Source organism: Zonotrichia leucophrys, chromosome 8, assembly GCF_028769735.1.
Source record: "Zonotrichia leucophrys gambelii isolate GWCS_2022_RI chromosome 8, RI_Zleu_2.0, whole genome shotgun sequence".
Lineage (NCBI taxonomy): Eukaryota > Metazoa > Chordata > Aves > Passeriformes > Passerellidae > Zonotrichia > Zonotrichia leucophrys.
This window is the reverse complement of record NC_088178.1, coordinates 12269273-12295614: the sequence shown is the minus strand read 5'-3', so window position 1 is coordinate 12295614 and position 26342 is coordinate 12269273. Positions and strand designations below refer to the sequence as shown.

Sequence of the window (26342 nt, the reverse complement as noted above, 5' to 3'; positions counted from 1 at the left end):
CGGACAAGAATATCAATATCTTACATTCAGTATTTGATGTATTTCTTGCAACAAAATTTAATTGGGTTTTTTTTTGGTGTTTTAGAATTGGTGATACTATTGCGTATCTTTATATAACTAACAAAAAGTTTTTCTAGAGTCTCTGCAGTTGTATGTTTGACCAAAAAAATCAGTAATAATGGTCAATCAGTAATAACATTTCTGCACAAGATAGGATTTTCTATTGACATGAGAAACTTCCATTTAAATGTGAATGAATGAACTGTATGTGCTATAGTACCTCAGCTTCTCAATGTTAGGATTTTTACAAAATACAACAAAGGGTTCAGCTTAAATATTTACATTTCTGTTTGGTTTTTTTCCCCCTTCCTTTCTTCACTAAGCTACTAACAGTGAATGGCTCAGGATGCATCCAGAATGTGGCTATAACCTTGTAAATTCTCCTCACCTGAAGCCAGCTTGGGTCCTGGACAGAGCTCTGTGGCATTTGACTGGTATGGTGGCTGATGGAAAGTGTATTGCCAAAGGAGTCCCTCCCTTGATTGAAAATGATCAGCACTTGAATGTAAGTGACTGAGAACGAAGTATAAGCTGATGAACTGCATAAATAGCTGAATAAACCTTTAATATTTCTAGAGTTTTATAAATACACAAAAAATGGTGTATGCTTTGCAGGTAGATTTACTGAAATAAGCCCTTATTTCCCCTTTCTTTTAACTTTTCTTTATTATATTAACAAACAACCTTAGTGACTAATGCATTTTTTTATTTTTACAGTGTTTACGTAAAATAATTTATGAAGATATATATCCAAAACTGAAACTATGGGAATTTTTCCAAGTGGATGTTAACAAAGCTGTGCAGCAATTTAAAACCCTTCTAACTCAAGGTAAGGGAAGATCATGTTGCTGAAGCATGTGAATTATGTATTTATAGCTAAAGAGACTGAGATAAGCTTATCAGTTAGACAGAAAACAAGATAATGCTATTGTTTGCTATGTGAGACATCCCCTGTGCTGGTTTAGGCATACAAAAATGTTTTGAGGGCTTGGAAAATCTTTAAAGACCTTCAATACCTTCATCCACCTGCATCTTGGTTATGCTAGAATGATAAAAATTGTGTGTCTGTTAAATGTAATTCCTGTTTTTACTTTGAGTACTCATTTCTGTTTTGTTCTCAGGCAAAATGGGCACTAAATCTGATCCAAATCAACATCTTCAAATACTTCAGGACCCTGATTATAGACGGCTTGGCTGTACTGTAGATATGAACATAGCACTGGCAACATTTGTACCACACAGGTACCGTATTACTGATGGCAAGTTAAAATCTAAGTGAAGCTAAACTTACAAAGCCAAAAAAAGACATTCTTTTGAGACATGAGGAAAAATTAGTTTTTGATTCCTTTGAGTAATCTATGCTGTATGTTTTTAAAATATTTTTTCTCTAATTGTTCTCTGCTTTTTATGTCCTCCGATAAGCAATGGACCAGCTGCAATAGAAGAATGTTGTAACTGGTTTCGCAAGAGGATTGAGGAACTTAATGCTGAGCAATACAGACAAACTTGTCACCATCAAGAACAGGTGTTGAAATTGTTTTAATGCTGAATTGTTTAAAATTGCAAATAAATGAAGGCATTTCAATAATGCATCATTTGATTACTTCCAGGCTGTCAATTGCCTTGTGGGGACTGTGGTTTATGAACGAATCGCTTGTAATGGTCCTAAGCTGGGACCTATCAGTAGAAAAAATCCCTTGGTTACCAGGTATATACATGTTTTCTTGTTTGTTTGGAAACTATTAGAATCTGTACAGGGAAAGCAAGTTCCAAGTTCAATAAAAGTATACATTTATATGTAGAAATATAGGTTTGCTTTGACATGGACAAATGCCACTTATCAAAATTGACAGGGTTTTTTTAAACAACAGCAATAGCTATTTCAGAAACAAATGTGATCAGAAAGCATGAGACAATACTCAGAGGACATCAAAACCTTACATAGTGCAAATTGCTGTTGTAGGTGGAAGAGGAGTGGAGCTAGGAAAGTTTACACCTTTCATGTTTTATGTGCTTGATGCCATTCATATCTGAAGAGCTACGGCTTTACTCTTACATTACCAGCTGACACCAAGATAGTGGCAACATCTGTTCTTGCTCCTTCAAAGCTTCCTTCAAAGTAGAAAATTCTCCATCATTTATGCAAGTTGCTCTCTTTTTTATCTGTATTATGAACAAGCCACTTCATAGCAGATACTTTAATTTCAAAGACAATGAATTGCAGCTTAGGTTACCGTACCTAATTTCTTTTTGATTTCTCTTTTAATTGCCTGTCTGTTCCATAGGTATTTTACATATCCATTCAAAGAGCTGACTGTGGAGGAAGAAGAAGCTATGATACATCAGCCAGATAAAGCTTGTTATTTCATGGCTCATAATGGCTGGGTTATGGGAGATGATCCTCTTAGAAACTTTGCAGAACCAGGTTTGTAAAAGAAATCTGAATTCTTACAAACCATTTGATACTCTAGCCAATGCAATAAGGATTTTATTTAATCTGTCTGTTTTCCAGATGTATTCCTATGAAGCTGCAGAATAGCAGATACTAAGCTTATAGCACTTTAATTTCCCATTCAGCATACAGATGAACTATAAGAACTGGAATTTGAGGTACAGTTTTACAAGATTTGAGAGGGAAATTACCAGCTTTCTGCCACTGAAATGGGGATGTCCTGCCTCCCCACTTTTGTCATTGTCTTTGTTGCTTACTTTGTACTTTGTTCCAACACCAGTGCTTGTTGGCATTTCTATGAGACAATGACAGTGTGGCTGAAAAACTAATGCAATGAAAAGGTGAATAGTGTTTTACTGCATTAGTGAGCAAAAACTGGATCCTTGAAAAGTCCACTGAGTGGCAGTCAGGCAGTCAAGAGATGACCCAGTAAATCCAAATTAAGTATGCAGATTACTTGTGAAGGTAAAATAGGGCATGAAATCACCATGCACTAAAATATTGCATTCTAACTCCTCTGGGGACAGTGTTGATATCCAATAAATGCAAAACAAAATTGTGTTTAAAGAAGCCATTCACTTGGTAAACTAAATGAAACAAAGGCCAGTTTAATTGTAATTAAAAAACATCTGAAAGTTTGAGTTTGCTTTACAATCTAATCTTATGATCTCCAGAGTGGTCTGCAGTTAGCAAACATCTAATTCCTGCAAAGTAATCTACACCCCTTTCACTAAATTTTATTTACTTTTATTCTTCTCGAGGATTGAGATAGTATGTGTTTCAAAGTGGTTTTGTTTAGTTGCCTTCAGATTATTGCCCTTTCTTCTAGAGAGATTTTTGTGGTTTTTTTCGTCTCAGTCGCTGGCTTTAGTTAACATCAGTAATTTCCATTACTGAGGTTTCTCTTGTAACTCAGCTACAGGGTTGTCAGTGCTTTATATTTGTGTTATGCCTTTGTTTTATGCCACACATTAATTCAACTTAGAACACAATGTGAAAATGTGGTACACAAAGGCACCATAAAGGAATTGCAAAAGAAATGCAGCCAGTTCTCTAAATGATCCTTTGAAAAAATCACAGTGTACATCCAAAGAAGCACCGTTTTTCTCTCTGGCTGGCTGTGCTGCTGTTAGTGAAGAAAAGGGTTGGCTGTGCTTACGTGAATGTTTCGGGAATTTGTGGTAATTTACAGTTCCTTTTTTTTTTTTGCTTACTGGCTTTGGAAGTTCATCAGAGTCTGCTGTTAATAGAAGATAAAATTGTAAATTGTTACTGTGACAGATTATGATAACATAATGAGATTCCTTTTTGAATTTTACCAGTGTGAAAAACAAAACTACTCATTTTGCTTGTTTGTTTGATGATTTTTTCTTTTTATGAAGTGCAGGTTTTTATACTATTTTGAAGAATTAAAAGGAACTTTATTTCAATATGAAGAATTGTTGCAGTATCACTATAGAAGCTAAATGTTCCCATGGAAGAGTGTGAAATTTTACATAAGTGTAGTGTATATAGATTTTTGAATTGATATGATTTATTGTTAGAATTTTTACTGTTCATTAGTGTTTTTCTGTTCTTCAGCAGTAGAAAATGCCACATTTTCATTTTGGTGCACATTCTATACTCTTTCTCTCTCTCTCTCTGTATATATATACATATACACACTAAAGTGAATTGATTTCCTTTACAGGTTCAAATGTGTACTTGAGAAGAGAGCTCATTTGCTGGGGAGACAGTGTGAAACTGCGTTATGGTAATAAACCTGAAGACTGCCCATACCTCTGGGCACATATGAAAAAATACACTGAAATCACTGCCAAGTATTTCCATGGTGTTCGTCTGGACAACTGTCACTCAACACCTATTCACGTAGCTGAGGTACGCAAAATGAAACGTTTGTTAGACGGCAGCTCCTGTCAGGGAAATAGATCCTGCAGATCTCACAGCAGCAGTGCAGGACTTAGGTGGCACAGTTTAATTGGGAATGAATCTTCCTCATTGCATGAAATCCAAGTTTCTTGTCTGCTGATGTTCAGAAATGGTTTCAGCTACCTTAAACAGTAGAGTGGTATAGTTTTATATAGTTTGTATCCTCTCTACTTTAGCTGAAATACTGTGGATGTGGATGGGCCTGGCTAGCTTTTCCCTCACTGAGCTGTGGATGTAGTGCAATGACTGCCAGTATTCAGTATGTTAGTTTGAGCTGGAGTCATTGCCAAGACTTGATTGAAAGTCTGGCTGGTTTTTTAGTTTGTTTTTTTTTTCCCCCTATATGTTTTGCTATTGCTAAATTAAACAAGAAGTGGTTCACTTCACAGAAGTTAAAAGCTGGTAATGAACTCCTGCAACAAGTTTCATCTGGCAGGTGTATTGCTGAGACTAGTGCTTCTTGTTCCCAGGGAGCCGACTGCATCCCACAGTTGTACTTGCCTAGTAAATTAGCTTTAAATAGGTTTGGAGTAGTGCATCTTGTTAGTGCTTAGTGTTAACTTTGTAACAGAGCTCACCTAAACCTATGAAGAGCTCTCTAAAACAAGTTGATTTGTCCATACAACTTGTAAGTAGCTCCTAAATGCAGCCTTTTCAAAACTTCTGCCATTCTTTTGTTTAGTGTTACTATTTTTGGAATGGTAACTACAAAGGCTTAGACTGAAGTGCTGCTCAGATTTCTTTGTTCAGTAAATGTCTCTTTTATCTAACCTTTGCTCTTGTATTTTGAGCTAAGATTTTGTTTTAGAACAAAGTAGTAGTTAGCTTAAAGTCTACGGAAAATTTCTTAGAATTACTCAATCCATAAGTAATATCTGTAAAATATAACCAGGGTTTTCTGAAACTTTCATGTTATCAACATTTTTAGTGCGCTGCATATATTGAATGATCATTTATGTTCTGTTAACATTCATGTTAATGCTTGTGTGTACATAGCTGACCATGGATGTCTTGCATTAAAAATGTATTGTGATCTATAGGAGATGCTAGCAACAGCCAGATCAGTCAGACCTAATCTTTATGTGATAGCTGAACTCTTCACGGGCAGTGAGTACATTGACAATGTTTTTGTCAACCGCCTGGGAATTACCAGCCTGATTAGAGGTACAATAAGCAGTTGAAAATTATGTAGGATTGTCATGTATGGTTTGGAGTTTTAAATGTGAAACTAACATTGGTATGCTTTTTTATTTTTCTTACATATTCATGTTCTTTGCTTATGCAATTACCTTTTCTTCATGTTCTGTTTAACTTCTCCTGTGTTGTATGCTAATTCTTGGTTTTGCTTATGTTTGTGTGTCCTCTTCTGTGTAACAACTTGTTTTGTTCCTTAATTTTGGCTTTCTGTTTATCTTTGCTGCATGGCATTTTCCTATTGTCCAATCCCTGCCTAGCTTTGAAACTTGTCCTTTTTTGTATCTACCTTTCCCCTTTCTGTGGCTTTTTTGGCTGTGCTTTTTGCAGTACATGCTGGACACAGCTAGAAAATTGCGAGCCGATTTGTATGTAGTGGCTGAACTGTTCACAGGAAGTGAGGAGCTGGACAATATCTTTGTGAATAGGCTGGGCATTACCTCCTTAATAAGAGGTAGGCTTGCTGCGTGTGTGGTCTCTTTCCAACAAGAGATTATAGATGACATGCTTTTTCAAGAAAAAGTTTTCTACTGGATTATGTGCTTTAAATTTCCGTATTGTGACTTTTGATAATTGGCAGGAAATAAAGTACTAGCCATAAAATAAGAGAGGACCTCCTTTGTTAGTTTACAGAAGGTTAAATATTTCATTCTTGATCTAGTGAAGGAAAAAGGAGTTGTAGCACAGTTCTGCTATGTAAGTCCTGCATCATGTCTGATTTTTGTTGCATGAGTTTTTTTAAGCCTGTGAGAAGTAGTTTGTTTTGATCTCTGCTTTTTTATCCTTTTTTTTTCCGATTAGCTTTTTCTTCCTTAATCTGTTATAGTAAATTGAATATCCCAAGGCTGTGTTTCCACACTGAGAATATAGCTATATGTGTTTGATTTTTTTTTTCTAATGATTGAACACACCAAAATAACAATTTCTAAATGGCACATTAACATCTTTGTGAGTGCTGTGTGTGTGGTAGTTATTGTTATGCAAACACTTAGGTGTTGTGTTCTGTAGAGGCCATGACTGCCTACAATAGCCACGAGGAGGGGAGGTTGGTCTATCGCTTTGGAGGTGAGCCTGTCGGATCTTTCGTTCAGCCACGTTTGAGGCCTTTGATGCCAGCCATTGCTCATGCACTGTTTATGGATATTACACATGATAATGAATGTCCAATTCAGGTGAGCACATAAACAACAAGAACAACAAAAATTACCTATAATATTCTCGGGAATATTATAGGTATGAACTGTGGGAGGGCTTGATCTAATCCTGATATCCTGAACAATATTTTGAACAGATGCAGTTCAGCTCAAGCTTTCATGCAGAGAAAAAAATTTTGTAGCAATACCTTCTGACATTCAAGACTTTGTCTTTCAAGGGAGGAGTATATAAAGTTCCTAAATAAACTGGTTTGAGTCTTTCATCCAGCTGCTGTAAGCAGCTTACTGACCTGTTCTCCTGAGCTTGTTTACAGGCAGGAATGAGAGCAGGTGGTGGGCAGGGAGTGATTATTTTGAGGATTTTTCTAAGTTGCTTTTCTTAGTTAATTTGTAGAAATTTTGTCCAATAATTTGTATCATAATTGAGGAAATGATGACCATGGGATTAGCATTTCCTTTGTTAGATTGAGTGCATCTTCTGTATGTTGAATTGGGAGGATTGAATTTTCTTGGTTTCACTATTCATTACCTATATATTTTTTGATGTAGCACCGATCTGCTTATGATGCTCTTCCTAGTGCAATGATTGTTTCCATGGCATGCTGTGCTACAGGAAGTACCAAAGGCTATGATGAACTAGTACCACACCAGGTATGTGTCTCCAGTTCAACTCCTAAACTACCTTTAAAAATACCTTTTATTCTCATCCGAGAACACATATTTTAATGTTGTTTGGAATTCCAAGTAGTTTGCTGACTTGCATTATTTCAGATTGTCCAGCTTCATATGAAATTCGAATTTTTTTCTACAGGTCAGACCTCAAGGTGTGGTTATTTCCCAGAGTAGTTCATATTTGCTTAAATTTGTTTTTTTTTTTTTTTACAGATCTCTGTAGTATCTGAAGAGAGGTTTTATTCAAAATGGAGTTCAGCAGCACATCTGAACTCTGGTGAAGTTAATTTCCAAACAGGAATTCTAGCAGGAAGGCTGGCCATAAACAGGCTGCATCAGGAGCTGGGGTCTAAAGGCTTTAATCAGGCAAGAAATGAGGGTGACACTGCGATTTCTTCATATGTGTGCTCTGAGTGAGCACAGTTGCAATGTTATGTCTTTTCTAGGTGTATGTGGATCAAGTTGATGAAGATATAGTTGCAGTGACAAGACACTGCCCTAACACACACCAGTCTGTTGTGGCTGTGTGTCGAACTGCCTTCAGGGATCCTAAAACTTGTTTCTACAGTAAAGAAGTACCTGAAATGTGTATCCCAGGTAAACAAACTTCTTTCCAAAAGCTGTTGTCATGTACAGAAGTTTCAAGTTATTTATGCATTTTAACTTCAAGCACATGCTCATGAAATCCATATGAGAACTTTCAGGATATAACACTCCTTTTCTATGTACTAACGTGTATGTCCCAAAAGTGGTTTAAGAACCAATAATAGACTTGCAATGCTTAGGGTTTTCAGAAACATTCATATTGAGTATAATCCTGCTGCAAGTTCCCCGTGGAGGGAGGGGGTTATGGTCTTGTTTGTGAACTAGTAATAGTTCACAGTAATTGTACAGAGTTGGGGGAATTATTGTTTATTCTGTTATACAGGGAAAAAAAGGTTAAAATTTTATCCTATTCGTTGATTCTATTGTTGTTCAGCTTTCAAATATATATAGCGGTTTGGTACCTTGAAAATACATCTTGATAAATCTCTGTATTGAATAAGTTAATGTGAAGACAAAATGTATGCATTACATATATAAATACATAGTATATTTATGCAGTACGTAATTAGTTATGCAGAGTATTTACTGTACGTAAAAGTAGCAAAGTATAATGTATACTCTGCATAATTAATTATGCAGAATATTTACTGTATGTAAAAGTAGCAAAGTATAAACACCTTCTATGCATTACCTGGAAATGTTTCTGAAGAGAAGCTTTCCAAACTGGCTTTTCAAATGTACTTAGTTCTTTGAGTGCATTTGTGTGCTTGTTTTAAAATCAGTCACATTATATTTTAAGTTATTTACAAGACTTGCATACCTTATGTCTGTGAATTACTTAAAAGAGACAGAAAATTAGAATTTCTGTATTAATAATAAATTGTTACCGCTTAAAGATAAACCATTTGTAGCTGCAGTTTGGAAAGCAGTGTGGCATAGTCTCCTGAAAGACAATAGGAAAATTAAGAAAGCTGATGACCAGTAAAAGACATCTGATTTTATGATTAATTTATTATAAAATGACAAAAATTGCCATTTTAAATACAGTACAGCATATGAGTGTGTAAAGAATATTTATAGGTATTTAAAATACTTGCAATATGTTTCTGTTCTTCTGCTGTGCAACAGACTTGTCTATTGAATATTTGGTTTTTTCATTTTAGCTTTTGTTTCATAATTTCAAAAGAATCACTTTTTTAATTTCAAATATCTTAAGAGCTGCAATATGGTTTAACTTTTTCTAGGAAAAATAGATGAAGTAGTACTTGAGGCAAGGACCATTGAGAGAAGTGCTAGTCCTTACAAAAAAGATCTACATTTTATAAATGGATTGCCTAATTTCACAATGGAACTCAGGGAGCATATCCAGGTAATTAGCCTCCTTCACCCATGTTCTGATACAATATTTTTTAATTTGTCATATTTTATATTAGAAAAAAAGACAGTGGATTTCAGTTGCAAATTTATTTTCTTTTTTAAGATAAAAGACAGTAAAATCATAAAGCAAGCTGGAACTGCTATAAAAGGGCCAAATGAATTCGTTCAAGAAATAGAATTTGAAAGATTGACCCCAGGAAGTGTAATAGTATTCAGGTATGTTACTATCGTTGCCATATGGCTGTGTGGGTTTGAAAAGTATGATAGGAGACTGGAGAATAGTTCTTCCATGTGCTGTTCTTCTACAAGATGTGCATTTTTATTTACAGAGTTAGTCTGGACCCAAAGGCACAAGAGGCTGTGGGGATACTCCGCAATCATTTGATCCAGTTCAGCTCTCACTTTAAATCTGGAAGTCTTCCTGATGATCACTCAGCACCAATATTAAAAACACCATTTTCTTCGTAAGTACTCTTTAAGCTTCTGACTTAGAACCGCGAGAGCTCCTGGAGGAGCTGAGAGTATTGTGTACAATTGCTGAGGGTTGTTGAGTTTTGGTGGTGGTGATACAGATGGAGTTTGAATTGTCAGAGTGCAATGAAAACTATGAGAGATCTTCTTATATGTGTAATAGTAAGTGGAGTTAATACTGAAAAACTTCCCAGTTTGTGTAATTGCTGCCTAAAGTAGACTTTAACATGGTCTGCTTCTCAGTGTTAGGGTGTGATTGTTTGGGTGTGATTTTGAACATAATACTGTGTTTCTAAATAAACACTGAAACATCTGAGAGCATGTTGAAAACCTGAAAAATTAGGCTCCTAATTTCCAAGATGAAAGTATTTAGAGAACTGTATATATTTTAGTATTTTAATTTAAGTCTGAAATGAGAATTGTTTGTGAAATCCTTTCTGTCTTTCCTTACTGATGTTATTTTGGGTTTTATTCTCTTGCCTTGTATTTTCAGAATTGCTTCTAAACTAACTTTGGCTGAACTAAATCAAGTGCTGTATAGATGTGAGGCAGAAGAACAGGAAGATGGTGGAGGCTGTTACAATATACCAAACTGGTCACCCCTAAAGTATGCAGGCCTCCAAGGTAATAGTTTCAGCATTATTTTTTCTGTCAAGTAAAAAAAGTAAATGAGAACTGCTCCATTTCAATCACATCACACAATAATGCTGTCGTGTTGCTGTTGCCATGGTTTGCTATAAAAAGTAGTTTTTTTCTGCTTGACCTTGCTACTAATTGGTGTTGTACCCAGGAAATCTCATACTAGAACAAAACCCCTCTCTCAATGCTTTGAAACTGAACACTGCAGCCCAGGACGTGTTTTAACACCAGTGCCTTGACTTTTAAAGTAAAAGAAAAATACACTTCCAGTGAAAAGTTGCATTAATCTAACCCGAGGTGTTACTAGATTACTGAGGAGTGTCTGTCATTTATCAAGCATACAAATTCCCTCATGCTAGTTATTTGCAATGATGTTCATAAATTTCTAGGATTTATGCTGAGGAAACTAGAATTGGATTGTAGCTTGTTATGCAGATGGAGAGAAGCCATCCAGTTAAAGCATCTGTTGCTATGTACCTTTTGCTCCTGCATTGTAACTGCTGTTTGTGATAATGTCTTTTAATACAGAGTTGGGTTTGTGTCTTCAGGGTTAATGTCAGTGATGGCAGACATTAGACCAAAGAATGATTTGGGTCATCCATTCTGTGATAATTTAAGATCTGGAGACTGGATGATTGATTATGTCAGTAATCGTCTGATTTCACGTGCTGGAGCCTGTGCAGAAGTGAGTAAAAATACTTATTTGGTAACTTCAGGGTTTCAGATTGCTAGTTAGTTTCATTTCCAGTTACTGATAATTTTTTTTTTTTAATTCAGACTGTCTATAACATATTTCCTAACTCTGAGAAAGTTTGGAGCAGTAGGGTACAGCACAGCTGGGGTATAATATTGTAACAATATGAATCCTGAAGGCACTGGCTTTTGAACTTTGATGGATCAAGTTCTAATTCTGTTGTATTTTACTAGGTGGGTAAATGGCTGAAGGCCATGTTTGTGTACCTAAAGAGAATTCCACGTTACCTCATCCCGTGTTACTTTGATGCCATATTAGTGGGAGCATACACAACGCTTCTGGATGTGGCATGGCATCAGATGTCAAGGTATGCTTGGCCTGTTTGTCAAAGCTGTAAAGGCATCTGGATACATCATAACTTTTTAAATTTTATCTGCTGGAGAATGCAATTTGAATATTTTCATAGTCCTCTAGTGTAGGAGGGAAAAATAGGTAGAGAATTATCAAATCCATCTTCTAACAGTGGTGGTTTGGAAGACTTGAGTGTTCAGACATCTCCAGGATTTTAATTGATAACTACTGTTGAGATTGCACAGTAGGAGGAGGACACCCTAAGCTGGCATCTTTTATGCCTGGCTTTGGAAGCTTTTTTTTGGCTACAATTTTAGTACCAATGCAATAATTTCTTAAAGTTCAGGTAACTAAGAAAATACCAGATTGTATTTGATGCCTTCTTCAACACTACTTCATTATTACTCCCCATTATCTGAGCACTCTGCTTACTTTTTGAAATAACTTCAGAGTCTGCTTCCGGTTTTTTTTGCAAAGGGAAGGGAGACTCATTTCATGGAGGCTTCATTGTAGCTATGACTGTACTGAACAAGTCAATACTGTTTGATATGTTTTGTAGAAACAGGGATGTTAAAATGAGAATAGAATCTGGTATGGCTGTGCAATCATGGAACGTAATGCATTTTCTGAAAAAATGCTTGGAGATCAGCTAGTCAGGAATGGAGATCAACTATTTCAGGGAATGCCTTAACAGTTTTTTTTTATTTGCACTTTGTGTAGATATATGTAAAAATATGAACTTTAAAAATACTGACTAGTTTTGACAAACTTTTGTTCATAGTAAAATATTTTTTATCATATTTTTGAAATCTTAGGTGTGTGTATAGGCATTAACTAAACCAAAACAACTTCTTGTTCTGAACTGTTTTGTAGAAGTACATGTTATTAACACTTCCATGGCAGTAATCCATTAAGATTTGATTCTTAACATTGGGCACCCATTTTAGGAAAACATGTGATTTACAAATTAAATCTTAGATAAAAAATCAGTTAATGCAAAATGCTAGTATTAGTTCATTGCTAGTTTTTTTAATTTCTTACATGTAATGCTTGTCATAGCCTTCTGTAAATAAAAAAGGGTACATTTTATAGACTGCTGTTGTTGAATGCAAAGTTATTTTAATTTAATTCTGTTGAATTACAGCTTTGTGCAGAATGGATCAACATTTGTTAAACACCTTTCCTTGGGTTCCATTCAGTTATGTGGGATAGGAAAATACCCTTGTCTGCCAGATCTGTCTCCTTCCTTACATGATGTTCCCTATAGGCTGAATGAGATTACAAATCAGAAAGAACAATGTTGTGTTTCCTTGGCAGCTGGTAAGTGAGAACAACAGTTTTCCAAAACAGTTAAATTGCTTTTAGCAACTATATTAAAATCTTCTGCATCATATTTGAGAGCCATATGTCAGAAACTGTGTATAAAATGTAGCAATTTCACTCGCTTTACTTGTGTTTAAGGTAAAGATTTGCTCATGTTAAAGGTATGGAAGTTTTCTCTAGTAGTACTCTTGGGGGTTGGGAAGGAGAGCTTTATATATCAATGCTTTGTTTAGAGACTTTTCTTGCTGTATTTGTTGTTACCATATACAGAGATCTAAAAAAATATTGTTTTCCTTTCCAGAAGACTTGCTTCTGGAAGTATAGTATGAGATGAGTATATTTATCATAAGGGGTTTTAGTCTGTCTTTTATAAATGTGAATTTAAAACGTGGATTGTAATGGAGAAACAACAGTGAATTTATGGTTACACATTCTCAGAACCATTAGCAGACCAGAAGAACTCCTGATCTAAAACTGTCTCCAAAAGGAAAGAGTGTAAAAGCAGTCAGCAAGTAGTATTTATACCTCCAAATGTTCTGCCAGCATCTGGCAGTCTTCCTATGGGCATTTGCCTATGTCCAAAGTATTATCTTCTCTGGCTTAGAATGAGTTTATTTTGGTTCTGAGTTGGCTCATTCCTTTTCTGAAGCCATGGAAACTTTTAAGCATCCACAGATGCAGTGGCATCTCTCTTAGTGGAGTGCTTTTCTTCCTTTTGCCATCACTCTTGTGTAGCTTTATTGCTTTTAGTTTCTGGATTTTAATAACATTCCATCTGCCTGCTTCAGTGTTACCTAGAAGCACAGAGGCACAGTGTTCCCTTAAACTGGTCATAAAGATTAATTATACTGAAGGGTTTGGTTTTAAATATTCCTTTCACATACTCACTGGTAGATGTGCCTGAGATTTTTAAATTGTACACAGATTGTCATTCTCAAGTGCTGCTGCCATGTACTATAAATTTGCAGAGATGTGGAGGCCATATTTGAGAATTAGCAAATTCTTTGTTAAAGTGACCAAGCATGCACAAGAGACTTCTGGTTTGCAACTTTGCCATTGGAGTTTCTGTTTAATAGATCACAAAAGGAAACAAATGGCAGAAAAGACAAGTATGCATGTCACAGTTGGAATTATTCTGCCTTATCAGTTAGGATCATTCCTAAAGCTGCATGTTATAATGTCTGCAGTAGAATATAGATCTCTAAGCTGCTGGAAGAGAGTAGCAGGATGTCTTCCACAGTGTCTGAGAACAGTCTCATCCCTTCATGCTGCTGAGATGCCACAACTCTAATGCATAAACTCTTTCCAACAAAATGTTCCAAACATAATTCTGATTTTTTTTGTTGGTTTTCTTTCTGTTTCTTTTAATTAAATTTTGGTTAAGTTGCCAGGTGATTTAATAAAAATTAAAATGTTACTGTTAGTGGTATGAGAAGTGCTTTTGTGTGATCTTGAAATTCTAGAAGACATTAATCTAGAATAGGATGTATTTATCAAGAACTCAGTCTGAGGAGATTGTTTATTTGAAACATCTTAATCTAGGAGAAAGATATGAGGATTATTTTTTTTTACTTCTGGTTATTTTATACATGTGTGCTTGGAGATTTCTGCTATATCACTTCATTAGATGAATAATGATGTTTCTTTTCAGGTTTACCTCACTTTTCTTCTGGAATTTTTCGTTCCTGGGGAAGGGATACTTTTATTGCACTAAGAGGGCTACTGTTAGTTACTGGGCGCTATCTAGAAGCAAGGTAAGAGTGGCCTAGCCTTGGTTCTTGTTGGCTTTGTAGGCACTTAGAAAAAAAGCAATGCTCTCAAAACCTGAGCTGATGCACAAGATGTTTGAACCAGTTGATGGCAGTATAAAACTTTAATGGCCCTAGACATATTTGGGAGCTTCTTGTAAGTGGGATTAAAAATACTACTCAAATAGTCTTTTACCTTCTTAGCACTGATATAAAGCTGATGTTCTGTAGTTTTAACTCCAGCAGTGCTACTGTTTGTCATTGAACAAAGTGATTGTTTCACTAGTACTTGCATCATGTTGCTGAGCAATAATTTCAGAATTCTTTACATAAAAATTTATAGTAGCAAAAGAAAATACTGTTCTAAACAGAAAGGTGTGAATGCAGGTCTGTCTTGATTTTTTTGTAAGTGCTAGTTCTGGTCTGTTGATACTAGATATCAACTAATTGTGTTGTTGCAATCTGGTAGCTATAAATATTTAACCTGACAAATGAGCCATAGATATGCCAGATGAATTTGGTATTTTGATTAATATTAATTTGAGTGGAGTTTGGCACATAATAGAAACATAAAAATCAGTTGGTGTAAATCAGCATGTATTTATGCTGCTGTACATTTGGCCAACTGTTAGCTTTCTCATGCAGAGAGATCTGCAGTCAACTAGGATATTTATTTTGCCTTTTAAAGCTAGTTGGAATCCGTGTTTTCTGCAAGGTATGTGCAACGGTTCTCAATGAAACTTCTCATAACCTCAGTTGCTGTCACCTCTCTGTATTTTAATAGGAATTTCCCATCTACTCCTGCCCTCCGTCCCCATTCCACCCCACCCATCAGAATGGATACCAGGGTAATCATAAACAAGGTCAATAAAAACCTTCCCTGTGACCTCAGTGGGATTTGGATTTAGGATCTATATCACTACCTATTAAAAAGCAAATTATCTTTTCCATATGAATAGATGATGTATATTTTGTACAAACTGACTTAAATGTATTCATGTTGAGGAATTTGTTAGGGAATGGGTGGTTTTTTGTTGTAAAAGAAGTTCATGCTAAATTGAGTAATTTGTAGCTTTCAACAGCAAACTTTTGGAATCTGTCTTTAAGACGCTGTTTGTCTTCTTGCTATTATCGTAACCCTGTATGCTTTGTACTTGATGCTTGGTCTAACAATGGCCTTGAAGGCAACTTTGTCAAGACTGTGATTCTCTTTTGTTCTAGAAACATCATTTTAGCATTTGCTGGGACTTTAAGACATGGTCTCATTCCCAATCTGCTCGGTGGGGGGACACATGCCAGATACAACTGTCGTGATGCTGTGTGGTGGTGGCTTCAGTGCATCCAGGAGTACTGTAAAATTGTTCCCAATGGATTAGACATTCTCAGGTGTCCTGTTTCTAGGATGTACCCAAGGGATGACTCTTCTCCTCAGCCTGCAGGCACTGTGGTAAAAAATTCTTCTAATTGAACTATTTAACAAAACTATAGTGTTTTAATGAAAGGATGTAATTTTTTTCTAGCTACAGGAACCTGTTGCTATCTGTTGTTTATGGTGAAATTTGATTGTAGCACAAGAATTCCACATTTTGGGCACTTCTTGTATCACCTGATTAGACCAAGTGCAAGGAGGAAAAACAATTCCATCAGCTTCTAAATCTTTTTGTTGTTTTTTGTCTTGAAAAATGTTTATATGAAAAGTTGTATGCAATGTTATTGGCATTGCCAAGAATGCTACTTGAAAAATGTTTGATGGTGTGGGAGTTGTTTTGGAATATTATATAAACTAGAGGTTTAAGAAATGCTTTCTACTAATTTTTCATCTTGCTTTTCACATGTCATCCAAACATGTAATGAATCTAGGATCAGCCACTTTATGAAGTAATACAGGAGGCAATGCAACGACACATGGAAGGCATAAATTTCCGAGAAAGGAATGCTGGTCCTCAGATTGACCAAAAAATGAGAGATGAAGGTAACATACACAGAACACTTGCTGTGCAAAACAGAAGTTGATGAGTATATTTTGTATTTCCTTTTCCTCTTATTTTCTCTTTCTATTGAGCATTTTTAAAATATACATTTATTGTAACTAAAAGTGTATTGCTTTATATATATATGTAATATTCTTGAAGTGCCTAAATAATAGCTTATTGTTAGCAACTGGTCATATGTTATGGTGCAAGTTACCTTTAAAATTTCACTTAAAGTACAGTTACCTTTAGAAACCTACCTCAGATCTCTTGTTGGAAGGTCTTCATGTTCATTAGGAAGTTGGGTGAGGGGTGCTGGTATTTGGGGTTTTGTTTTCCCTAAAAAAATGAACCTAACACCTGATATTCTTTCTTGCCAGGTTTTAATGTAACTGCAGGCATTGACCATGAAACTGGCTTTGTCTTTGGAGGGAACCGCTTCAATTGTGGCACTTGGATGGATAAAATGGGAGAGAGCGACAAGGCTCGCAACACAGGAATTCCCGCTACTCCGAGGTATGAAAGCCGGGCTTGAGGAGGGGTTTTTTAAATTCTTTTTTTACCTTAAATTCTTCTGCAGAACCTATGAGTTCTGTTGACACATCTGAGAGGTTATCTCTCAAATGTTCTAAATGTTTCCACCTACTAAAATCATTATGGAATTTTTTTCTTTATGCTGATTTGAAGTCAGAAGCTGTGTTCTTGGGCAGGTGAAGCCCATGGCTTCTGTCACAGTCTTAGCTCCATGCCAAGAGTTGACTTCTGAATTCTGGTAGTAAAATGTAATTTAGGAAATAGTGTATACTTGCTGTACTAGCAGGACTTTGTTATTCAAACTTCCCATTTGAGTTATATATTGATAATTGTGTTGTTTGAATACTTCTATGTTTGAATTCAAAAATATTTACAGCATCTACATTTTAAGAGTTGAGATTAAACATTTTGACATAGGCTGTTTATTACGTGCTAGCAAAATGCTGCAGGCATCCTTGCTTGAATTTAGTACAATATCAGTTTCAAATAAATTGCCATCCATGGGTAAGAATTAAGGAAAATGTTATCTTGCTTGCCAAGTCAAGCATTTTAATTGGTAACCAAGAGTGGTTGAAGTACTTTCCAAAAGAGGCTGAGTTGGAGATATGAGAGAGAAAATTCCATCAAGTACACAGTAAAGCTGATTGTGATACAATATGAAATATTTGCATATACTGATTACATGAATATTACCTGAAAAAAGAAGCAAGTCCAAGAAGCGCATTTAGTGCTAATTTTAATCCCTCACTTTTGACATGAGTAGTCTCTTATGGCAGAACTATTACCTAAGTTACAGAAGTGTGTGTGCTGTTGACTAGCTTTGTATTGAACACAGTTTGAACATCAGAGGACCACATTTGGGGTTGATTCTTTTTTTATGTTCTTAATCACTGGTATAAAATTATCTTCCATTTGGGCTAATTACCTGGGTATGATCATATCACTTTAAATAAGCCTGTTGGACACAAAAAGATGATTTGCTATGCAGATTACAATCAAGTTAATTCCCTGACTGAGAAGTAGAGGAATAGAAGGAAAATAAGAAAAAATAAGAAAAAAGATATTGTCTAAATAAGAGACTTATGAATGTAATTGTTCCAGTTACTCATTGAACTTTAATAGCCTTCTTAAAGTAAATAATGAGGGGTATTTATCATTATTATTTTAGAGATGGCTCTGCTGTGGAAATGGTTGGCCTGTGCAAGTCGGCTGTTCGCTGGTTGATGGATTTATCTGGGAAAAACATATTTCCATTTCGTGGAGTCACTGTAAAAAGACATGGTAAAAACAGACACATCTCATAATTTTATTAATGGGGTATAAAATAACTAAAACAATGAAATAGTGGCCATATAACCTCAGAAGAAGGTTTAGGGGTAAAAGGGCAAAACTTGAGAAAGTATCTTGTATGATCAAAATAATTTTGTTAGTATAAAAATTTATTAGAAGTTTATATTGTCTTCTCAATATTTCACACAGTTTGTTCTGTGGATTACAAAGGAATTTCAGAGTCTGAATACCTTTTCTCAAAATGGGTGTAAGTGGTAAGGTTTTTGTGTATTGTGATGATTGCATCATTCAGTACAAGAATGCAAATTAAAATGATGCAGGACACTTTATTTTAGCTCTCTGTCCCTCCCGCAGTGTTCATAACATAGAAAGCCCCTTGCTGGGAATATTTACATAAATATCATAGCAAGTCCCTTATCTTTTGGAGGGAGTACTCTTCTAATCACAAAGTTCCTTCAACCTTAGCCAGCCCAAGTGAATATGTGCTCTGTGGAGACTCTGATGTTGCATTAGTCTCACTAGAAATTTCAGTGAGTTGTTGCTCCTGTGATCTGTACAATTGGCCTAAATGTAGGGAATCACAAACTGAGAGAGGTGCTCTTGGTCTGCTCCTGTTATATTAAGTGTCAGGAATTCAAGAAGCGTACTTCTGCTGTTGTCACTGTGGCTGATTGCAGAAAATTAAAACCATCTAAAATATCTTGCAGGAAAAGAGGAGATCATCACATATGATGAGTGGGACAGGAAAATTCAAGGACACTTTGAAAAGCTGTTCTTTGTCTCTGAGAATCCAGCAGATCCTAATGAAAAACACCCAGATCTTGTACACAAACGTGGAATTTATAAGGACAGCTATGGAGCTTCGAGTCCATGGTGTGATTACCAACTCAGGCCAAATTTTCCAATAGCAATGGTTGTGGTAAGTGTGGGGGAGTGGGAGGAGGGCTTTGCACTTAAATGCTAGCTTAGTTCAGTTATAAAGAGAATTTTAAGGTCTGTCTGCATGGCATTCTATCAGGAACATACATTGCTTGGAATAACTTTTTGAAAGCAGCTTTTTTTTTCCATGCTTTTAATATTCGTTCCTCTTGGACTATATCCTAAAAATATATCGAGACTGGACTTGCCAATTTGCTGTGTTCACTGTGTTCAGAATATCTTTCATGGCTAGGTCTGGGAGGCTGCTTTTCCCATCAAGTTGGCTAAAAAGGAAGGAGTCTTTATCTTCATTGGATTTGTAAAGAGCTTCAGTAATGATATTTGTCAAGGGTTTATAAAATAAAATCAAAATTTAAAAAATAACTGGATACCTTCTGTGTTCCTGCTTACTCTGACTTTCAGGTTCCAGAAGTTGATTCAGTAATGCAAAACTCAAGCTCTTTGTTGTCTTCTGCATTTGTATACACAGCCTTATGTATGTATATGCACAGACATTATTCATTAAATCTTTATTATTTTATTAGGCCCCTGAGTTGTTTACTCCTGAGAGAGCTTGGAAAGCTCTGCAGATAGCAGAGGAGAAGCTTCTTGGTCCATTAGGCATGAAAACCTTAGACCCAGAGTAAGTACAGTAGAGATAAGCCCAAGTGGTAATTCCTAAAGATGATAAACAGAACAGTAGGAATTATTTGATGTAGGGCAGGGGTGGTGGTGATGGTGTGAAATCTTCATTTATACCAATGAAATAAGGCTGCAGGAAGTACTTCCAGAACAATTCTTTTGAAGTCCGTGTAATTGATTTCTTTATGTAGGCAGTGGCTGGGTGGTTTTGCATGGCTCACAGTAAGCAAGTCAAATTTGGTATCATACCAAAAATGTTGAATTTGCATTTTGGGACATAGAGTGTTTGATACAGTGTACAGCACTGCAGCTTGAGTAAAAGGATGGAATTATGACTCTTAAGTCCTTTCAAGATGTTGACCATTTTCCTACAAATTTAAGCTTTATTTGCAATTTCACTGTCATGTAAAGTACATAACTTATTGGAGACTCCCTAACTTAACCATCAATAAATATAAATGACAAGTGTTTTGGTTAATTTCTGTTCTCATTTTCTGTGTATCATTTTTAATTAAGACTTTGTTTGCATAATACTTTTTTTTTTGCAGTGATATGGTGTACTGTGGAGTCTATGATAATGCTCTTGACAATGACAACTACAATGTAGCCAGAGGGTTTAATTATCACCAAGGACCTGTAAGAACTACTTCCTTCAATTTTAGAGAAAGTGTAGTCATTTTTTCAAACCAACTGCTTTGATAATCATCTCTTTCTTTCTTTGTTTAGGAATGGCTGTGGCCAATTGGATATTTTCTTCGTGCCAAACTGTATTTCTCTAGGTTGATTGGTCCAGAGATATATGCAAAAACTGTAGTCATGATTAAGAATGTTCTTTCTCGCCACTATGTTCATCTTGAAAGGTAAGGTAACAACAAACACAGATACAAAATATTCAAAATACCAAGCTAGTGGTATCCACCATCCAAATGCATTTAACAGTACAGATCTACTGTATAAAGAGGATCTCTTTCCTAGATAGGAAGTTGACTAATATATGCAATTGCAGGTCTCAAGTCAGATTTCAAATACAGGTGAGATCTAGTGCCTTTCACAGGTTGCAGAATTCTTAGTACTTACCCATGTGAAGACTGGGTGAAATAAATCATACACAAAAATTAGCATCTTATTTCATACAAGAAGTCAGTTTCAGAAAAAATGTCAGTGAGTTATTTTTGAAAAAAATCAAAGTATTTAAAAACAAACTTTGTAGAACATAATAGTTGAAGGGCAAGAAGTGGCAGATTAAAATTGCAGCAGATAAAATTATGCAAAATATTGTTAGATTTTTTGTGTTCTAAGTGAGAAAATTAAGATTCTGAAGCTGTCATACTAATAACCTTGGTTTTCTAAAGAGACAGAGGAACTTACATTTTGTATTTTCCCTCAAACCAAATGCACACACTGTTTTTCCTCTTTTGCTGTCTATTTTAATTAATAAGGATTTGAGACAAACTAAACTAAACAAAACACCTTCCCCTTGATATATCTTCCATATAATCTGTCCTGCAGCACATGAAACATCTATTTATTTGTGCCCAAAAGAGTACTTCAGGATTCATGACAAAAGAGTTTGTCTGACCACTCAAGGAAGAAAAAAGGATTTGTGAAGCAATATTTTGCTTTATGTAGTGTCTTGACCAAGTCTCTTGTTTGGTAGTATCAGAAATAACTTGCAGTTTGGTAACACTCTTTGCTTTTTCTGTCTTATTAAAATAGCGTACTTTTTTTTTAATACTCTGTTTTGATACTTTGTTTCTGTACAGAATAATTAATGTAGCAACAGGATTTATTTTTGTAAGCGTGCTAGTTTGTTGGAGGGGTTTTTTTCCTAAGGAGGAAAAGAAGGTTTATGTAATCATGCTGTCTTCCAGCCCTTGTCACTTTTTAGCAGGATAGTCAATTTAAAGTATAGTTTGAATGCCATTGTTATTTCATCTTCCAAATGCAAAACTACCAGAATGAGAAGCAGGGGCAGCACACCAGTTGTGTAAGTTCAGCTATTATTAGTAGCAGAGAGTCTGCTTTGAAGAACAGACGCTTCCACTACACTTAACAACTGCAGGTGAAAAAAGTGTTAGGTCTCAATTATTAAAGGCTATACTATGCTTGTAGGAGAGCAGACCTTTAGTCAAGCTTTTCAGTTTCCTACTGAGCTTATCTTCCAAAAGACTTTAAAATGAAATGTTCTTTATTTTTTTTTTTAATCTATAATCTAACAACAGTACTCATTTCTGTTTTCTTTTATCAGATCATCCTGGAAAGGACTTCCAGAACTAACCAATGAGAATGGGCAGTATTGTCCTTTTAGCTGTGAAACTCAGGCCTGGTCAATTGGTGTTATCCTTGAAATCCTTTATGACTTGTAAAAGTTTATTTTGATTGATTTGGTGAAACTTCTGTGGTCTTATTATTGGGCATAAATGAACACTTGGCTTACACTGCAAGGGAAATTAACTGTTTTGCACAATCACTTGTGTCCTGACTTTCAGAGATGCTAAATGCCAGCAGCTTCTGTGCCCTATAACTGTGTGGGGCTTAGATGTTTTGAAAATCAGGGCATGACAATAAAATAAAACTGCAGTGCACACTCGATGCAGCAACTTTTAGTAAGGAGCAATTTTAAGAAAATGCCAAACTTAATTTTAAGTAGCTTTGGTTTTTTAGCCTTTTCAAAACAAAATCTTAATGTAACAAAGTAAATTTTCTCCTTCCTGAGCTAAAAATAAGTTGCACAGCTCTTATGTTTTTTTTCTTCGTCTCTTAAAGAGTAAATGGATGTTTTTGCAAATGCATGCTTAAGGGGGAGTAGATTAACCTCTAGCTTTCTAAGTTTGGTATGCTTCTTGCTCTAGCACCATGCATTAATGAAGGCATAATATGTTATCTCTCCATTGAACTGTATAATGGGGATGTTTCTGTATGTGTTCAATTGAACACTCCACTAAGCAACCACCGAAATCAAATGTATGAATACTGTAATAAATCAACTTTTGAAGTTACATATAAAATTTTGAAAACTTTACTTTGAGAGTTAACTCAAGCAATAACGAGGTAACATCCAATGTTAATCTGTCTTTAGATTTATTTAAATACCATGAGCCATATAGCAAACCTGTTTTTTCATTTATATCTGGCTTTCACCATGGCTAATTCAAAAGAAGTATGCATACAATGCACAGCCTATATGTTAGGGAAGGCCAAAGTGCTTGACTGCTTATTAAATTAATTTATTGAAGAGATAGGGTCACCTGAGCCCTTCTTTCTTGGGAAAATCCTAGCTCTGTTAATCAGGTAGAAATGCTTAACACAATGGAAAGACATAGTAACCTACTATCAGAAAGGAGAATATGAGGCTTCTGGGCCTTCTGAAATTGCACCAATAACAATAAGCATACTGTGTGGTGTCCTTTGGGAGCAGTCCAGTCAACATGATGCTAAACATGTTTCTTCATATTTGGATGCCTGCATGTCCTTATTAAGTTCAGGGTTCACAAACTGAGAGGAGAGCAGTTGGTAATTCTCAAACTCTTCATAAATTTTTTTCATCTTAGTGCAATAAACAGGCGGAGTGAGATTGACAACACCTCCCACACCACAAGGCAGAAAAGCAAAAGCACTATTTCTGAATGTTAGACAACATATGCTGAAAAAATAAATACAGGATGTAATTATAATGCACTAAAACACAGATCAAGGTTTTATCATGTCTGTACTTAAAAGTTTCTGTATTCTGTCTAAAGTACAGTGCACATGCTGTCTTGTTCAGGGAGATGTATTTCAGGTAGATACTGTAAGGGCAAGTTAACCGGTTCAAGAGATGAATTGTAGCAAGTGGCTATACTCATATACTGTTTGTTTGAAAGGTTAATAAGGATTTTAACTCCCTTGCTCAAGTGTTCAGTCCTTAGAAGTTAGGAATGGTTAACGTCTGTATTATACCTGAACTTTTGAGCTGCAGTACATGGGTTGGGAATTTTTTATTTTCTCAACATAATGCATAAGAAATGTCATTTGATCAAAAATGTTACTGAAATGTCAGCTACAGATTATTTTTTTAATGTGCAAGAGGCATAGAAAGTATTTTTCATACTGCACTGAACTTTCCAAAATTCTTGATAATTATATTGAGGTTTCTGTCCTACTGTTTCACTAGCTTTACTGTTTTCCTGGATTCTTATTTCTTGTGTGTTATATCAAGGTATGTTTTATGGCTCCTGTGGCTTGGAAAGCAGGAACAAAATGGCAGAAAATAATTTGTTCTTACTTCATGAAAACATTTTAAAATTGGAAGTAAAGCTTAAGAGCTATAACTGTTGAAGATTTCCACCAGGTGTCAAAATTATAGTCATTGGCAATAACACTCTTTAAGTGTTGGGAAAAAAAACATGAGTAATTTTTCATCAAAACCTTCCTATGCTATGTACAGATTGCTTTCCAGTTTTGCAACCTGCACTGCTGATAGAGACTGCATATTTGTCACTGCTAGGGTTTTTTCCTAATTTAATAGTAAAATTTTAAAGATAAATCACCACTGTGTACGCAAAAATACATATGTTATGAAACTTCTAAACATGCCCATTTATAATGTTGCTTCTGCACTGATTAGTTGAGCATAGTTTTAGTGACAAATATTTTAAATAGGGAAAAAATATGTATTGGTTGACTTTGCTGTTAAGTAGCAACAAAAGTAAGATTTAAGGTTATTAACTTTCTTGGGGGGGTGGTGGTTTATTGGTTTTGGGGTTTTTCTTTTTTTTTCCCTCAAAAAGCTACTCAACACTTTGTCAAGCCAGACAGTTTAAAAATGAAGATGGAAGAAAACAATGTTAACTCTTAACATAAAATGAGCTGATATCCATATCGATCAAGTCATTATCCCCTAAAAATAGCTGACTTATATTGACTGATCCTGAGCTGTATCATTATCATTTATTGTTTACACTCAAGGACTTGCAGTAATGCAAGGTTATGATCGGTAAAATGGAATTAAACTAAATAACTCAGTAAGAACTGTGCATCCATTGTGTTCCAGTTGGTGCTTCTTGATCTATGTTATATTAAAAATTGGTTTTCCTCCCAATTGAAATAATTTAACTGTTACCAATGCTCACACAGTTAATAGCTCTTGATTTATTCAAAGATGATTAACTTGAGAATTCAAGTAAACTAATGTATCATTCTCACACTGCATGTTGTAATGTAAAATGGAAACATGAGCTTTACATGTCTGTCTATCACAGCAACCACTGATTTTAGAAAATGTCATTATTCATTTCTGAAATGCACAAAATAAAATTCTTTAATTCAGAGTTAACCTTTTCTTGTGATTTTTTTTTAAAAAGGTCAAACTTTGCAGTTGATGTTGCTTGTTCACTTCTTGCAGTTTACCCTCAATGGAGAGATTGTTAACTCCTCAAGGTGAATGTTAAAATGTGCTAACAACACTTATTACAAAAATATCAGCTTATTAGGAAAAAAGCATAAACCTGAGATTCTTATGTTGGTGTCAGTATCAGCTGCCCCATCTGAGTTGGAGGGTTTTGGGTTAGCAGAACTTCTGCTATTAATGTTTATATCATTTCAGTTACAGTATTGCAATTTCACTAAGACAACAGTCTTGATTAACTGATTTACAGATACCCAGGTGACACAGTGATTAACTTTTGGAGTAAAACTCCTGTCACTATGGAGAAGGCATTTTTACTTCTCAGCTCTGCTTTGTAAAATCAAAGTCTCACAGCACAGGTGCCTGGTATACTGAATATGTTTTGCAGTGTCCCTATTTCATTCCATGCTTTATAAAATAGGATTTTTTCTAATTCTCTACTCAAGCATTTTCTTTAGGAATTACTTTATTATTCTATTGCATAAACTTTTAATAAGTATTCTTTTGAAAAAAGGGTAAAGAAATGTAAAAATGACAAGTCGCTGAAGTGTTGGGGGGCGTTGGTAAGGTCAGAGCTGCCGCCTCAGCCCTCATGGCAGCTCAGTCGGGGAACAGATGGATGAAATGTTTCTGGTGGCTGAAAGGTTTCTCTTGAAAGCTGCTCTGGAGCTTGCGGATGGCAACTGGGGAAGAGGACACTGGAGCTCTGCCCGCGTTACTGTGGGAGGTGAGGCAGGGCCCCTCAAGAGCCCGCTGATCTCGCCACCGAGAGGGGCTTCTCCCTGCCGGGCCCGCGGGCACACGGCCCCAGCCCGGCCGGGCCCTCAGCGGCGGGACAGGCGGGACGGGGCCTCGGGAGGGCTCTGCCCGCACCGCGGGCTGCGGCGGCTCAGCCGCGCTCTCCTCGGGAAAAGTGGCGAAACCTGTCCCAGCTGACAGCTTGTTTTGCTTTTTGAGTGTACCTGGAAACAGTTCCAAGGTAAGTGTACTTG

General features: G+C 35.9%; 1 protein-coding gene across 3 annotated transcripts in view; it reads left to right on the top strand.

The window, feature by feature from the left end:
- The window catches only part of AGL (amylo-alpha-1, 6-glucosidase, 4-alpha-glucanotransferase), a 35010-nt gene extending 9742 nt beyond the window's left edge, over positions 1–25268 (top strand). For 2 of the 3 annotated variants that reach the window (XM_064720483.1, XM_064720482.1), the window contains exons 6-34: positions 384–565; positions 778–889; positions 1182–1302; positions 1483–1585; positions 1671–1768; positions 2346–2485; positions 4203–4390; positions 5966–6089; positions 6644–6807; positions 7339–7440; positions 7675–7827; positions 7908–8058; positions 9252–9376; positions 9488–9600; positions 9714–9848; positions 10349–10479; positions 11043–11179; positions 11422–11555; positions 12684–12859; positions 14514–14616; positions 15832–16057; positions 16471–16582; positions 16961–17096; positions 18283–18395; positions 19112–19323; positions 19868–19965; positions 20513–20600; positions 20691–20824; positions 22213–25268. In XM_064720483.1, the coding sequence (XP_064576553.1) occupies positions 384–565; positions 778–889; positions 1182–1302; positions 1483–1585; positions 1671–1768; positions 2346–2485; positions 4203–4390; positions 5966–6089; positions 6644–6807; positions 7339–7440; positions 7675–7827; positions 7908–8058; positions 9252–9376; positions 9488–9600; positions 9714–9848; positions 10349–10479; positions 11043–11179; positions 11422–11555; positions 12684–12859; positions 14514–14616; positions 15832–16057; positions 16471–16582; positions 16961–17096; positions 18283–18395; positions 19112–19323; positions 19868–19965; positions 20513–20600; positions 20691–20824; positions 22213–22330 (3929 nt within the window). In that variant the 3' untranslated portion in view covers positions 22331–25268. Of the gene's footprint in view, positions 1–383; positions 566–777; positions 890–1181; positions 1303–1482; positions 1586–1670; positions 1769–2345; positions 2486–4202; positions 4391–5481; positions 5606–5965; positions 6090–6643; positions 6808–7338; positions 7441–7674; positions 7828–7907; positions 8059–9251; positions 9377–9487; positions 9601–9713; positions 9849–10348; positions 10480–11042; positions 11180–11421; positions 11556–12683; positions 12860–14513; positions 14617–15831; positions 16058–16470; positions 16583–16960; positions 17097–18282; positions 18396–19111; positions 19324–19867; positions 19966–20512; positions 20601–20690; positions 20825–22212 lie in introns of all 3 variants that reach the window. The other variant, XM_064720484.1, reaches the window with a different exon arrangement.
- Positions 25269–26342: the final 1074 nt, after the last annotated feature.